Source organism: Lepisosteus oculatus, chromosome 16 (assembly GCF_040954835.1).
Source record: "Lepisosteus oculatus isolate fLepOcu1 chromosome 16, fLepOcu1.hap2, whole genome shotgun sequence".
Classification (NCBI taxonomy): Eukaryota; Metazoa; Chordata; class Actinopteri; order Semionotiformes; family Lepisosteidae; genus Lepisosteus; species Lepisosteus oculatus.
In genome coordinates, this window is record NC_090711.1 from 12,394,371 (window position 1) to 12,410,917 (window position 16,547).

Sequence of the window (16,547 nt, forward strand, 5' to 3'; positions counted from 1 at the left end):
GCGCCAAGAGGAAATGGGCATCACTTAAACCCCAGTGCTGTGCGCTTTATACTACAGAGAAAAACAGGGGAAGAGAGGAAATAGATTCTGTGAGAGCGACACGGAGAATGAGGGATTCTCGAAGCTTTTGCAGATGCAGCTGTTTGAACAAATCTGAAAAGTCAGAAACCCTTCTTATTCCGCCCACCGTTACTTATTTTTGGTTGATGACAAATTCACATCCCCCTATACCACCTACTTTGTATAATTAAAAAAAACAGGTAATAAAGACAAGAAACGTGTTACGCTGAGGTTATCGAGTTTTTGGCACGGAAGATAGCATTCACAGGTCCCGCTCTGCTTCCAGTGTGGGCCGTTTCCTATGGCATTTTTTAAAATTAAATTCGGTAAGTCTAGCTATTTCGACGTCAGGTCACAATTCAGTTACAAAGCCTAGACTAAAATCATGTGTGAGAGAGGAGAGAATTCTTAGACCAGCGTCAGACCAACTGTTACCCTTGGATTTAAATATCATTGCTTCGTAATTTAGTTTATTAAGTCTTGCTTATTGAAATATCATTTTTGAGGAGTGACATCTTTTCAGAGTGAAATGAGCGCTGTGAGCAATTAGAAACTACCCCTACAGCAATTCCGTACGATTTGAACCTATGAATGCTAGTGTATTAAGCAGCAGCCGGTAGTGACCGCACGACCACTCAAAACAAGTATTTAATTATGATTTAATACGCCTCATAAAAGGGACTAACTTGGAGTATATGACTGTTTGAATACTGTGTTTCTTCGTTATTATGATAGAGTTATATTGAACTATTTTGTGCTGGAATTAACGGTACAAATGGTAATGCATTGCTCTTTGTCTGTATGACAATGTTGCGTAATATATACCAAATTCGAAAGGAGGTACAAAAAACTTTACAGGAAAACTGCGGTCAGCAGGAGGATGGGCTCTCTTACTTATCGCAGTGCACCTAACCAGAAGGGACCCTTTAACACATCAAACACTTAGTGTGTATTTTTTTAAAAGAAAACGTTCTCGGCAGGTATGCTTGTCTACTGGGGTGAGTATTTTCGCCTTTTGGATGCCTTTTGCAGTCTCTGGGAAAGAAGTGCGCCTTGACCAGGTATCTGGGCTACAAAACCTGCATGTCTGGGCACTTTGAGAAAAGATTGGAAATTTAGGATACCTTGTACTAAAAAATCAATGTGAAAATTCCGATTTAATACCTTTGTTAATATTATATGTTATAGTTTGCGTAATAGCGTTAATAATAAAGTTAACAACTTGCGGGCAGATGTAAAACGGGTTTCACACATTTTGTACTGTGGGCTTTTGTATTTTCTGCACACGAGATCTGGGCAAGTTTTTTTTGTGTGTGTTGTTGGTCACACATTTGTTTCCTTCAGTTTAACTTCAATTTTAAAGTCTTGTCGTGTCATAAAGTATTCAGATTCTTGGCCGGGACTCTGGGGAAACAATTTATTTAATACCATACCCTAACATTTCTTTTTCTGGATGTTTGTGTTTTTGTGTCTTTACTGGTTTGACTGTCTTTTTTGGTATAATACTGTAACCGATTCTATATTTCTGAAATGATCGTTAACTGACAGTAATGATTAAGGTGAAGAGGCAGCCGATCTAACAAAAACGGATTCAAAGTGTACAGCCTAAAGGGTTTTCACTAGTATCCGATTTACCATGTAATCCTGCAACGTATTATTCTCACGTCAAGAAAGAAAAACAATTTTAAATGCAGTATTATGAATCCTTTAGTTTGTACTTGATATATTGTATTTTACGTTTTCCTGGCTGCTAGAGATCAGTTAGTTACCCCAATCTTTCTACCTGGGGAAAGTGGAAAGTGGAAATTTCTACGTGTCCAATTGGCTACAATAGAAAACATGAGCAAAGTAACAGAACAAAAACATTAGAAATTACATATACATTACATATTCTGAAAAAGGAAGAGGAATTGTCATGAAAGACAGACATTGATGTCAACCTGAATGCAAAAGATGATCATAAATATAAAATGGTATTTAAAAAGCCTAAAAAACTAAACAAATACTCCAGCTCAGAACTGCCCATCTCTGTATGGGCTGTGTAAACCGTGCCTTTCAGTTGTGAGCTGTGATAGGTGTCATTCTTTCTCAGTTAGTTGGTTTTATTTCTGTCTGTAGGGCTTTATTTCTGTCTTGTGTCAGAATTCTTACTTACTCGCGTTTTTTAAAACCAGTTTCATAGTCAATGCCCTAGAATAGGCTCGGCCCTCCTCATTTCTTTGACAACACTTTCAGGGCTGTTTTGCCCTGAGCTCTTTCCAAGATTTCCAACAGAAGAACAGATTCCTGAAGCATTAGTTATTTTCAGTCCAAGTCCAAGAGGACCCCTGTTTCCACTCATATTTTCTTGGGCCCACAAACCGTAAAATCATCGTACAAAGTGTCAACATCTTCCCGAATGGCCAGTGGACATACAGAGCGTTTTCATGCAGATGGTAAGCCTGCCTGCATTATTTCCCAAAATGTGCAGATGATTGCTTCCTACTATCATTAAAGTAATTACACAGATGGGTCAGAGATAGGAGACAGGTGTGGTGACTCTCTATCAGCCTGAATTGGCCTGTCCCCTGGTTTCTCTAGACTGGGCTGCTGGTTGTTGAAGCAGAACACTTCATTCTCTGGGCATCTTCCCTCGTAGTTGCAGAGTGTAGTTGTCTCTTTCGCTGTTCTGTTGTTAATTAAGATCTGTTTCATGGCTATTTATACTGATTCTTAATAATTACAATTTTAATTTCAACTCAAATACCAAACACTGAACACCTGGCAATTTTAAAACTGCTGAAAAACCACTACACTAAAGTGCACTTACTTTTTAGGCATGCAGGTGGTATGTATTTTCCTCTAAACCTGTCACAAGCTACCACAGTTTCTTCAACCTGTGTGCCCGACAGTGCCTATAGATAGGATCAGTAACTTCAATTGAAGATACAGGTCTCGTTACCATCCAGCCTATATCAAACCTAGGCCAGGCAGAGATCATCATGTTCATGCTTGGAGAATGCTGGTATGAGTTTCCTTTTGGTGTTTTTTAAAATGGGAAGACATATACGGTGTAATCAATAGCAGGTCCTCACAGAGTCTGCTTCAGATGGATCTGTGTTTTAGTGCTGATATTTAAAAACTAAAATCTTCTGTTACAGTTATTAGAAGTTGCTTTTGAGGTGTCTTGAGAATCTAGGGACATTAGTCAAACATCTAGCTGTTGTCAGCATCTGTAGTTATTGGACCCTTCAAAGCAAGAAAGGAACTGAAGTGTTTGGCACATTGATCAAAGGAATTGCCTGGTTTACTTTGGTTAATTAAGTTCTGGGTAAATGATTAAGAGTCATCAACAGCTGAGGAACAGAGGATAAAACAAGGCAGGTAAGTAGACAGAGAGGAGGAAGGACAGAAAGACACAAGGGAAGAGTGTCAGGGCTCCTTGTTCTGATCGGCCTTTAAGACCAGATTCAAGTGAAATATCTGAACCATGTTAAGAGAGCTAGCCATTCTGTTGTTTTTTAGGAAATTCTGATTTCCTGCATAGGGAATCCCTAGGTTAAAAATGTCCTCTCCTGGTTAGTGGATGTATTTTTTTTGGAATAGGGAGATCACTTTGTAGCATCCAAATATATGTAGAGAGAGATTTAACTCTAGGTTGTATGCTGTTTGGTACAGAAGGCAGGTTTATCTCTATTTCTTTGGGTTGTTAAGCCTTATATAGGATTCAAATACTTGGTAGCAGTCTGGGTAGCAGTAAATTTTTCTCGTTGGTCAGGACATAGGCATTCATTGTTTGCAAATGGTGTAACAAATGGTGTATGTTTAGGTTCTGTGCTGTATAGTTTGTGTCATTAATGTTTAATCAGTATGCCTGATTTGTTACTCTTTTCACCAAAGCTGTGCAGGAGAGCAATAAATTTGGGCGCCTCTAATTATACCAACCACATGGTTATATTCGGGAAAATCTTTACAATTCTGGGAGTATTATTATTGAATATCCCGATTGGTTTCCTTGTGGTAATTTTCAAGTTTTGTAACCCCTTTTTGTAACACGACTTGCTTTTATTTAAAGAAAAAAAATCATCTCACAAAAAAACAAAAGGAGAACAGTGGAATTTTAGGTAACTTCCCAGGTTTCACTTTTCTCAACTGTCTCTGTTTTCAGGCTGGTTTAACAGATGTGAAGCAATCTTCTAAAAGCCTGTTGCCAAGCTCAAACTAACTGCATCTTAATACCAAAAGAGTACTAATGAAAGAACATTTATTCTTCAGGGAGGCTGAATTTAGTTTCTACTAGACACTAGCAGGAGATTTTTAATACTATAAAAACATTAAACAGACACTATAATATTTTTCAGAAATTCTGAAGGCCTACAAAAAAAAACAAAAACAAATTACTTTGAGATTATGACGATATTCCATACAGACCATTTTCATGGCAAGCTTAAATACATTTTCAAATTAAGGCAACAATTGCAGAAACAAAAGTGCAAATTTAAATGAAAAGATATTAAAACTCCCCAGGAATGATAATCACCTTTATTTGAAGTTTTTATATTGGATGAGATCAGTGAAGAAAACCAATTTTGTTTTTATTTTGCCTGCCATTCGTTAAAACACCAACTTTAATTTCTCCCCAGTTCTACAGCTGCATATTTTACTTGATGAAGTTCAGCTGGAGTACTGTACCTTGCTCAGAGATAAACAAGAGTATCTCACATGGGATGTGAACCTACAACCTTCTAATCCAGAACTCTAACCTCAGTACCTCACCACTGCCCTTAGATCTGACACGTGTCACTGATGGAACTCTGCTTGACAGAAATGATGATGAATTGAACCTATTTCTTGGAAGAGTTGTGTCTCTAAGTCTGGTTTCCATTTTAAAAGGGGGTTTCATTTCATTGCTGAGGTTTGTAGAAGTGGCATTGAAAACAGGGAAACCCAAAAGCTGTTCAGTTTAATTTTGCTGAAGCAGTTTCTGTGTTTTTTTTGTTTAGGTAAAGTCTGAAGCTTCCTCTTTAATTTAAAAAGGCAGGAATAATTTTACATCTTTAAAATGCTTTTACTCCTGCAAAAATAGGAAATCATATAAATTGTATTGGGAGTTCTGGTAGGTTACAGAACTAAATGAATCTTTTCAGGACCAAAAAGTACATGAGTCTATATTGAATTCTCAAAGGAGATTTTTAATTTTAATGCCTTCTAAGAACATGTTTTCTGTAATTTCTGCTTATTTCATTAATTTTTCTTTCTGACGTGCTAAACTATTTATGATTTGAAATATTCAGTTATATTATTTCATTTAATACAGAATATATTACATAATTTCATTATATACAGTACTTTCACTATATAAAGAGATTCAAAAAATTATATTAAGAACCTGTGCTAAGGAAATGTGATTTGACAGACAGATGCCTACAGTTTTCCAAACCTGCAGGGTCTGACACAGACTGTTGTGCAGAAGGATGGCATTTATGCCAGGGGCATGGAGGAACGGGAGGTTATTTCAGTATTTTATTGAGTTCTGAGTTGAGAACTGCATGCATTAATATTTGTGTATTAATTCAAATCCAGATGTTTTGGATTCATGCAAGGTTCCAATAAAAGTTCTGCAAAAGCATGATGATCCGTTTTTTTGCACATTATTTTATTGCCAGCAGGATCCCCTACATGGAGTTGACTGATTTGTCCCCTTTAAGTACTTAATTGATCAAATTATTAGGCTACAAAGTCAAAAGGCAAAGTCAGTTACTTAATGAAAAAAGTAAACCTGCAGAACTGGAACTGCCAGTTCGTGTAGTGAATAATTTGGACTTATCATGTAGTGCTTCTCTTTAATCGTGCAGTGTCACTTTTACCATATCCTTGGACAATTGCTTAATGTCTCACAATTATAAGGCAAGGAGAAAAGCTTTTCAATTGACATAGACAAGCAGAGTTTAGAAGTGACACTGATCACTAATCTTAGAAACCAGTTAGTCCCCATCTCATTCCAGAAGTGTCCAAGGCTGTGTTTGGCAGTAGATTTTATGGCAGCCAATTAGTTTTGGTTGAATCCACAAACACACAGGTGCAAACAACCACATACATGGAAGAGACTTAAAAATCAAGAACTCAAATATGATTTCTTCAAAGATCCTAGGTGAGTTAGCTTTTACATTTCTTCCACAGACATACCACTGTTTAGGTAAGCGCCTTCAAAATCAGGACAAATTGTTTTCTAGAGGAAACATCAAAACAACATCACAACACAACAGTTTTGGGTCCTAACTTCATTACAAGCTGTGTAATCTATTACACAATGTATTGAAAGTGCGTTCCATTGCGGTTACTGTTAGCGCAGTTACTAGACACGTCTGTAAAGCAAAGTGAAACAACCTCCTGAATGCCACACACAAAGGGACGAGAGGAAATGGCAGGCTGAAGAAGGCCTAACCACAGTGCGTTCTTTTCGATTAACTACAAAAGCAGGGCAGAAATCTAGTTGCCTAACCTCACCTACACTGGATCGTCAAAACAAGAGAGATTTTCAGAACTGCGCCCAACCAGAAAGACGTTCTTGTCATTCCTGCTACCTGTCAATCAATGGGAGTACTGTATCACACATCTAATTAGAAAGAAACCTAATTGTGGTGAATTAAATGAGTAAAATAAGTAGCACATTTGAAAAGTGGGTGAATTATAATACTGTCATGTTCATTGATTGGGAATTGGCTATTGAGGTGTCAGAATCTAAGGGACAATGGTTGGCACCTGACTATTGTCAACATTTCCAGTTCACAGGAGCTCCAAAGTAAGAAGAAGTTGCTGAGATGTACTTTAGGGGTCTTGAGAAATTACTGATCGAAGCAATCCTAAGGCTTACCTTGGTTTACCTTAATTAAATTCTTGGTAAATTATTAAGAGAGAATTATTAAGAGGTAAATTCTAAAGACCAGACTCAAGTTGTTAAGAGACATTCTGTTGTTATTAGGAACCTCTGATTTCCTGTATAGCGAATCCCTCAGTTAAACGAGACTGTCCTGGTGAGTGAATGCATTTTAGAATAGGGAGATACGTTCCCAATTATTTTGTGGCGTTCAGGTTTACAGAGAGAGAGAGATTTAACTGTAGGTTGTATGCTGTTTAGTTTAGAAGGCAGATTGTAGGCCTGTGTAGGTGTTACGTAGTAGTCTCGGATTTTCCTGGGTGGTAGGCCTCTGGGATGCCGTGTTGGTAAGTTTGAAAATAGAGGAACTTGTATGTTGAATGTTTATGTTTATGCTAGAGAGCAAAGAACTCAGGTGCCTCTAATTAAACCAACCTCTTGAGCATATTCTTTGCTAAATAATTTTCCATTTAAGGGTTATGATTATTGAATTTACTAACGGATCAATCCAATCAGCCTATTTCTGATATTTAACTACTTTTGTTATCTCCTATTTGTAACAGTATTTTAAAGTACAATGCTTGAGTGTTTTAATTCAATAAACAATTGCACAGGTATAATGGTTGCTGCCTATACAGTAGCAATATCTATTGAGAAGATGTTTAATGTTCTTGTTATACAGTCTTTACCTTTAGCTGGTATTAAAAGCAATCACATTTTAAAGCATTCTAAGTATTCTTATAGAAAAACCTGCAGATTTATAGATGCGGGTGCAGGGTGGTGACTGAGAGTGAGTGCTTCTGCCTCATAGCTGTTGAGGTCTGTTGAGGTTTTGGATTTTCCTTGGGTGCTCCTGTTTCTTCCCACCACCAAAAGACATGCTGTCACAGTATCTCTAAATTGTGCCCCTTAGTTACCTATAAATCAGTTATTTGATGAGTCTGTATGGCCTGTGTGTGTCTAAGCAATCACTTAGTTCCTCTTTACACCCTGTGCTTCTGGTATAGATTCTAGGTCCCCGTGACCCCTATGAGAGGAGAATTTTCTGATATCAGATGGATAATTTTATTACATTGGATTTTCTGCATTGAGCCTGAAAGCAATGATTAGAGTCCACTGTGTTTATATTGCTCCCAAGATGACAAACATGACAATACCCTAAAGTCTTTTTCCACTGTTGTGTCCTTCAGCTGCGATTCTGTGTGTGGCTGTGGTGCTCCAGAGACCATTCAGCAAAGCCCAGGATCTGGTTGTGGCTGATTGCAATACAGAGGCCACTCTGCCTTGCACTGCTGTCCAGAGAGCCACCCAGTACCGATCTGTCCACTGGTATAAGGTATTTGAAACTTGAAATTTCATTCGATAGGGCCTGAGGCTTCACAGGTTGTAAAACAATCTGTTTCTAAATGGTAAACACATTTTATGTTGAACCAAATATGAGTAGCAATAACTTTTTAGATGGCTTTACTGTTTTTGTATGCAGTACCATGATTTTGTAGTGATTTTCCATTAAAGTTTTAGCCATTTTGTTAAATATATCAGTTAATCCATATTGAGTTTTCTTATAGTGCAGTATAAAAAGCAGCATTTTAGCTTAATGAATGTGTAAAAAGGATCAAATGATATTAATGAGGCATATGCGAGAATAAGATTTGATTGGTAAGTGGCCTATTAGTACTTAAACATTTCAAATTGACTGCTCATGTATAGTATGTGAAGGTATTTTTGAAGATTCCAATCAATAGGAATATAATTACTAGGAAAATAGCCTGGCTCCTTGTCATAATATAAAGTACCAGTGGAGCTCATAATGTGCATTTATCATAATTCCTGACTATGTCTTAAAAGTCTAAGATCTTTTCACAGCACAGTTGATCTTAGCTATAGTTATTTTTCAAGATATTTTTGTTAATTTGTTTCCTGGCATATGTAAAAATCATAAGTCCAATGGAAAATGAATGCAGATCCAAAAATGGTATGTAAGAATATCAATACATTTCAGTGTGGTCTAGCATGGAATTATGTTACCAGAGGTATACTGTATATCAGGTGCTTATAATGTTAGTGGGCCTCTTCAACTTTTACTTAATGTGAAAACTAGTACAAACAAGAGCAGCACATAACATTCATTGTTATTAATGAAAAGCTCAATGAAGCTGTGTACTGCGCTTGGCTTTTAATACATGCAAACCATTATGGACCAGCTAGTAGTATTATCTATCTAAAAAAACAAAACAAACAAACATCCATTTCCCTAGGGATTAATAAAGTATTATCTATCTATCTAGTAATATTAACCTAATGTACTGCAGAGCCTCCTGGTGTGAACAGCCATTATGCACTGGATTTCTACATAGTTCCAATGCTATTTGATCAGGGTAAAAACATCCTGTGTTTTAAAAGCACCTTTTACCCATCCATCCATTTTTTAACTGATTTTTCCGATTGAGGGTCTGGGGAACCAAAGCCTATCCCGACAAGTAACAGGTGCAAGACAGGGTGCACTTAGACGGGACACCATCCATCTCAAGGCACACACTAACACCTACAGTAGGACTCATTTTTCCAGAAGCCAAATAACTTCCCAGTGTGTTTTTTAGAACTGCGAGAGGAAACCAGACAACCTAGACGAAACCCACATAAACATAGGGAAAATTTGCAAACTCCACACAGACAGCACCCCAGGTCTGGAATCAAACCCAGGGCTCGAGTGCTATGAGGCAGTGATGCTAACCACTGTGCCACACTGCAGCCCAGAATCTGCTCTTCGATATAACAAAGTCAAAATTAATTATACCTTCTCAGAAATACCAGTGTATGTGATACACTACAGTTACTATTACAGTTCTGATTTCTGATAATGCAAAATGCCAAAAATGTCTCAAAGTGCCCTCCCTCGTTATTCTAAGAAAAGTGTTTCTACAGCTCAGTTTGTATCTCTGCTGACTGTCGTCACTCTTCTGCCTACAACCTGATTTAAAGGGGAGCAGCTTCCTGTGGTCTCAGAATGAGCACCGCAAAACACAGGGTCATAGGTTCAAAAAGCCATTTAATTACTCGAGGGGATTGTTTGAAAAGGGGGCACGTAAAAGTCAGCTCTCTTAAATCGAAAGACGAAATGGCTTTGAAATGAAATTCAAATTGTAGTTTCATTGCATCACACAGTACTACTGCAGATCTACTGTTTAGAAACAGCTGAAGAAAAATAAAAAAAAACTACTTGTGTTACATCTCTAGGCAGCAAGCTGAGCAATGAGCACACATACTATTACAATTCTGCCCTTAATCCCTGTCCCTTAGCATGAGTAAAACAAAAAGTGGAGTTTTTCCTTTGTCAGTTTGTGCTTTTTAATAGAACAGGAAATTATCACACTTATCAAGAAAATAATGCTTATAGACTGAAGAGATAAGAGAGCCACTTGGGAAGTGAGATAATAATATAATTTCTTGTTTTTGTATTTTTGCAAACTATGCAGTCCAGTGTCTTGAAATTGGCTTTGCGCTCAAATATATAAAGATGCTGCTTGTCCTTGGTCAGTAAGATAAAGGGATATGTATTTGGTAAGCTGGCTGAACGCCCAGAACATGAAAAGAACTAACTGTTGTCCAGTCTGCAACTTACAATAGATATAATTAATTGGCAGGTGTTGCTGTCTTATCATTTGTTTAGAATGTGTCATAGTAACTCTTTTTGTTTTAAGGTATAAAGGACCATCTTCACCTTCTTATTTTTTAAGTCTGGTGGTTGCAACCCGGACTTCCATATGCATATGAAATAAACAGACTTTTGCTTCACAGACACCTGAACTTTGTCATTTGTATGACACAACAATACTAAAGAAATTGACAATTGGATCTGTCTTTACTAGTAGTAATCATCAATCTAGTGTCGTGAATCACATCTCATTTCAGTGAGCCATTTCACCAGCTAAAGGGTGCAGATTTTCTGCCATTTAAAAGTAGGGACAAACAGGAAAGAAAGTCTGGGTTGAAAAATTAAGTATATTTTGAATATTTTAATTTTGTACTTTATTTTGAATACAAAAAAATGCAAATTGTAAGTCCAGAAATTCCTGTCCTTTCTAATGATAACAGAAAGTATTTTCTGGTCATCTCAAAATTCTAGGTCTGGGATTTTTGGTGATGAAAACATAACACATTTCTGCACCAGCGAGTATAAGCACAATGTGTAGCTTAACTTTTGTCAGTCTGGCCATTTTCATAGAATGGGAAGTTAACACCTTTGTCAAAAATAATTTAATTCTTAATAATGTGGTTTTACAGGAAGTGAATCAGATTAGAACACCGAATAGTTATAGATGATGTTTTGTGAATTGAGAAAAAAACAAAAAGGTATTTCAGACTCCTTGACCTTAATGTTTTACCATCTGACAATTGAGTTTGAGGTGAGAAGTACAGACTATTTTGTAAAGCTAAAAAGAGAGCTGGCGACATTATCAAAAGTTAATACACCACAACCCAGTGCAGTGCTCTTATTCACAGATAATATTGCACAGTTTTAAACCTACTGTATTGTCAGGTGAGGAACTCTGTTTTATGCGGTTTGGTTTGGATATCACCCCACATGTTTCAGACTATAATGTGGAATTTGAATGGTTACTTGCAGAACATGAATGAATATGGAGGAGGATATACTGATATACAGTACCGTAGAGTCTGAATTCATAGTGTTCACTTTCTGCGTAACCTACACACTAAAGGGGTGCCCTACTTACATTGTTAAAATACTATATAGATTTATCAAGTCCATCCCAACCCCCTGCATCAAGGGATCAGTCTCTTGTTGTGGGCTTGTCACTTCTTGGGCAGTATAATCTGGACACTTGATAGTGTCTGAGATAGTAGCTTACCGTACACTGGCCGATCATCTGCTTAATAAGAATGTCACTGATATTAAAGCCTATTGGTTTAATGCTCTTTCCTTATTCCCAGGCAAGTATAGAGGTTCTTTCTCCTCCAGAATAAATTGATGGTGTGCAAAATCTAAAGAGAAATGGAAAAACAGGGGATTTACAGAGCATAGAATTAATTCCACCACAGAAGCAAAATAACCCATTCCTAGACTTCAGACTTGTGTTATATGATTAAACTTTCAAAGTAGTTTGCTGAGAAGACCAGAACACAGAATTAAAAAAAGTGGAAGGTTGGTCTTATTTTTTTGGCTGTGGGTCAGATCAAGTAACAATCGTGCCAAGTCAGCATCACCGGTGTGATGGGAAGCTTGTTCCACATACCCACCACTCACTGTGTACAGACTAACTTCCTGTTCGTGCCTTAGGTGTCACCATGGCCCTTGGCAGCATAGAAAATGGAATAGTCTCTTGCACGTTAAAGATGGTATGAGCTGACCACTGGTAGTTCAGGCGAGGGCTGGGTCGACCAATCTGAAGGTAGTCTTCTCCCGCTTCTACAAGGTGGTGCTCGAGTCTCCACACACATAGACAATGGAATCACATATGTGCTATGGTTTGCTTTGGTGCAGGTTGATGGCAACCGGACAGGGATTCTCAGGAAGACGAATAACAAAGTGAGTCTCTACGCCTCGGCAAAGGAGGCCAAACTTGGTCCTGGAGAAGCTCTTGTCCTTCCCAGTGTCAAACCTGAGGAGTCAGGGATCTATCAGTGTTCCCTCTACGCAGTACTGGGGCACCGAAATCAGGACTCACTCATCACTTTGAAAGTGGAAGGTTTGTAAGTAATATCATATAATAAGACCACAGAGCAGCTCCTATATTGGGAAAAAACTTCTTTGGACCGAGTATCTATTTGAACTGCTTTGCAAATACACAATGGTGATTAGAGAACAGTATGAGGGTCTTTCGTACAGATATAACAAGAGGCACTACTTCATAGTTCAAGCTTCATAATCTTGAATGACGGACAATCCTACCGAAGGCTGGCTGTAATCAGTCTGAAAGATATTGGGGAGGTAAGATGTGAAGACTCCACTGTTTTGTTACAGAATCTTAGAAAGACCCAGACAGACAGCAATGACTTTGTACCTCATACTGTGAGCTAGGAATGAATCAGAACTGATTGCAGAGCTTTCAGGGAGGAAAGACAGTATAGTGTGAGACTGACCTGCCTTGCTGTTGCAGTTGTACAGTACATGGTGGTACAAATATTTGCCCTGTTCCTGGCATAAGAAACATTTATTTACAGTAACAGGCCAGTAATTACTGTTTGTGATGGGGTGTCTCCTCAGAGTGTGTGACGTCCATCATGTCCACCACTGTTCCTGTTCAACAGCGGATCACAACTGTCTTGACTGGGGAAGAGAACTCCACTGAGCTGTGTGACCAGGTGATACTGCTGCCATCCTTTGTGGTGGTCTCTGGTTTCACAGCTGTGGGCCTGCTGAAGACAGCACTTTCCTTTGCCTGTGTTGCGGTAAGTGCAGCCTAGGCGATGCTCAGGTTCTACTTAAGACATGTCCTTTGTCAGTTCCTTTGTCAGGTCTTAAAGGAAATAGATGTCTGCTGCTGCTGATTTACAATCAGGGGTCCAGAGAACTATGAGGGTCCCTAGAACTTCATTGCAGATATTAAGGCCAGCAGTCATCTGCATTTCTAACCCCAGACAGATCAGTAGTCGCAACACAATTCTTCAATTTGACATTCTTTTTTAAAGCTTTGATGGGATCTTTCAACCATTCATCAGGTCTTTTAACCAGATCGGAGCTTCCATAAGTTTTTTTTCTCTACTCACAAGCAACACATCATGAGTTATTAACGAAAAGCAATAGCTACAAGGCAAACCAAAGAACTGAAACCAATTTATGAGTTCAATCTCTTAATCCTTTTTTAAGATCAAATATGGGTTCAATAATGTAACTGAGAACTCAGCTGGGAAGAAAGCCAACAGCTCTGGGGGTCTCCAGGACCAGGATTAGGCACTACAGAATTAGTGCACTGTATCACTTTTTCACATATTCTCCTTTTGTTATTCCAAGAATTAATTGCATAGATCAGAGCTGCCTCATGGGATTTTAAAATTGTGTGTATATTTGTATTTTTCACATTCTGGGTCTGTCTTTTTTGGACTATTTAGAAATACTGAAAGACACGTCTAGATCAGAACACTTCTTACTGAAAAAAATTGAATACTGTAGAGGAGTTTAGAAAGCAAGAGCTCATTCACTGTGCAAGAAACAAGGTACAAATGCTCCGGGTCACATGACCCTCTTAGTTTTGCTACCCTACCATTGTCACATGTGCTGTTCCTTCCTTAACCCTGTTCATGGCGTCTGGTGTTCCTTCACTCTTAATCAAGCTTCTGTGTCTAAATCAGGGCAAAGGATTTAAGCAAAGGGCAAAGCAAAAATACTCAAATTCTGGAGGTGTTGATAAAGTGATGCTCCTAGAAGATGTAGAGATTACTCACTTATACTATTACCCACTTTTACATTTATAAATGTTGTGAAAACCAAGTTCAGAATGTTAAATGTACAGAAGAACGCAGGATCTTAAATTTAACTAGAAAGCATATGTCTGCAATGTTGATGTTTCTAAAAACATGTTTATTTCAGCTTAAGGTTTTACGTTCTACGTCAGAATTGTTCCATGGATGTTTGGGAAGGCAGAAATGGTTTGTAATTTGCACTGTGTGAGCTCCCAAGACATTTTACTTTCCTCTCACATGATGTTGATAATTGGCCGTGACTATTGGAGAGGTGTCTGATGGGAAGGACAAGTTCTCGAATTCTGGCTCTTGTTGTCACGACATGTCATTCAGGTTCAAAAGGCTACTTGCAGTGACAAACACTGAGCATTCTTTGTCCCCCCTTCACATTCTGACTCTATTTTTTATTTTGTTTTGGCTGCACTCAGGTATTTCTGAAGATCTGCGAGAAGCGAGAAAAGAGGATGGAAAGACAATATTGGAGATAGAGTGGGCATGGCCTCAGGACAATGTAGACACTAGTCTCATCTAGCACAGTCACAGCCAGCACCGACACTGGAGTCAACAGCAAACAGAATGGTCAAGCCCTCGGAAGACAATGAGCTGTGAAACAGGAGATGAACAGTTGACACACACATGAAAAGCCAGGACAGGCAGAGGGGAGACTGTGGTCTACTACACAGTGATGAAACTCATCCTCTTTTTTTTTCAATACCTTAAAACAGTCATATCCAGGTGACCCCCCTGGCAAATTTAAGACATTTCCATGAATATTATGCAAAACTTCCCACAGGCTGGTTACTTTAAAAATATTGTAGGCTGTGTGGCAAAACAATACAGAACCTCCTCAAAACTCTCAGTTAAAGACAGGACATCATTGATATACAGTTCTTTTGTTTTTTCACAGAGGATGAGTGTAACATTTGCATTCTTTTTGTCTGTGCTTAGCAGCTATATTAGTGTCATGGTAGTCTGAAATTATATTGTGTAGGTTGTGTGGGAATGTAAATATTACGATATTACTAATTACAGTAACATTATTACATTGCAGTCTGAATAAATATTACTAAGGTTTAACTTTGTTTTAGGATTCTATTTATTAGTTTCTTTTAATCTCATCTGTAACTTTTAATACTGTTTTCAGAATGTGTATACTAAATAAACTGTATATGTTGTATATACTGTACACTGTATTGTGTAACATGTAGTTGCTCATTAAACTGTGCAAACAGTAATTGTTTAAGTCGCTTTAGATAAAGACGTTTTCAAAAAAGCTCTTACGACACATATGGATACGTATTCGGATTACTGTTAGGAACTTATTTTCTTCTGCAGAATCTTCTTACAGAACACGAATGAATGGGAGAGTCTTATGAAACACGAATCCCCCTGTAGGAAAGATATCTTCACGCACCAATTCTCCACACTTTTACGCAGAAATTAAGGAGGATCTAGACCGTATTTATTCCGACACATAGCTATTAATATTATAAAGATATAATTGTTAGTCACCTGACGTAAACAGTTTCAGATTTATTTCATTTTCTGTACTACGGCTATTAAATCAAAACTGTGACCTACAGTATCCTGCTAATCGCTATTGTTCTTGTTCCTATTAATATTCTACTCGAACTGATTGATTTCGAATGGTAGTTTACGATTAATTGGTAAGTTATACTATAACTTATAGCTTTGATTTTTTTTTATAGACGAACACGAACTTGCCGGCTTATCAGTTCCGTACAGTTATACATGTACTGTATATAGGAACATTCAGTTTATCTCCAATTGCAGCGCCAACCTGTGGCCACTACGTACCAGTAGCTCTAAGATGGAAAGAAGAGAAATGCTTAATTAACATACTGTAAGCCACCCTAACTGCTCCAACCTGTACACGTTCTGTAAGAGATCTGCAAAGCTCAGTCTACTACATGTACTCAGAATACTCTTCTTGCACAATAATTCTACCAATACTTTTTCACAAGTCGTATTATGGACAGAATCATAGTTCCATGTCGATAGACTGGGGGAAAAAATAAGCAAATCCCAATTTTCCTTTGCGAAACTGTGAAGCAATAATTGCACATGCTTTGGCTGAACATCACGGGCCGTTAACGTGAATTTGCTAAAACAATTGGTAAAATTGTTATCATCAGATAACGTCCGGCGATCAAGAAACTCTTTGTGTTCCGTCAGTATCCGGAATTAA

At 37.9% G+C, this 16,547-nt stretch overlaps 1 protein-coding gene across 2 annotated transcripts; it reads left to right on the forward strand.

Moving 5' to 3' along the window:
• Positions 1 to 461: 461 nt before the first annotated feature.
• LOC107079557 (uncharacterized) lies at positions 462 to 15,560 on the forward strand. Of its 2 annotated transcripts, none has more exons than XM_015364680.2 (5): positions 462 to 1,058; positions 8,107 to 8,252; positions 12,420 to 12,624; positions 13,143 to 13,327; positions 14,767 to 15,560. In XM_015364680.2, the coding sequence occupies exons 1-5, from the start codon at positions 1,043 to 1,045 to the stop codon at positions 14,824 to 14,826; spliced, it is 612 nt and encodes a 203-aa protein (XP_015220166.1). In that variant the 5' UTR covers positions 462 to 1,042; the 3' UTR covers positions 14,827 to 15,560. The 2 variants fall into 2 exon arrangements, with proteins under 2 accessions (XP_015220166.1, XP_015220161.1); XM_015364675.2 differs by lacking the exon at positions 462 to 1,058 and adding an exon at positions 2,053 to 2,495.
• The last annotated feature ends 987 nt before the right edge of the window (positions 15,561 to 16,547 follow it).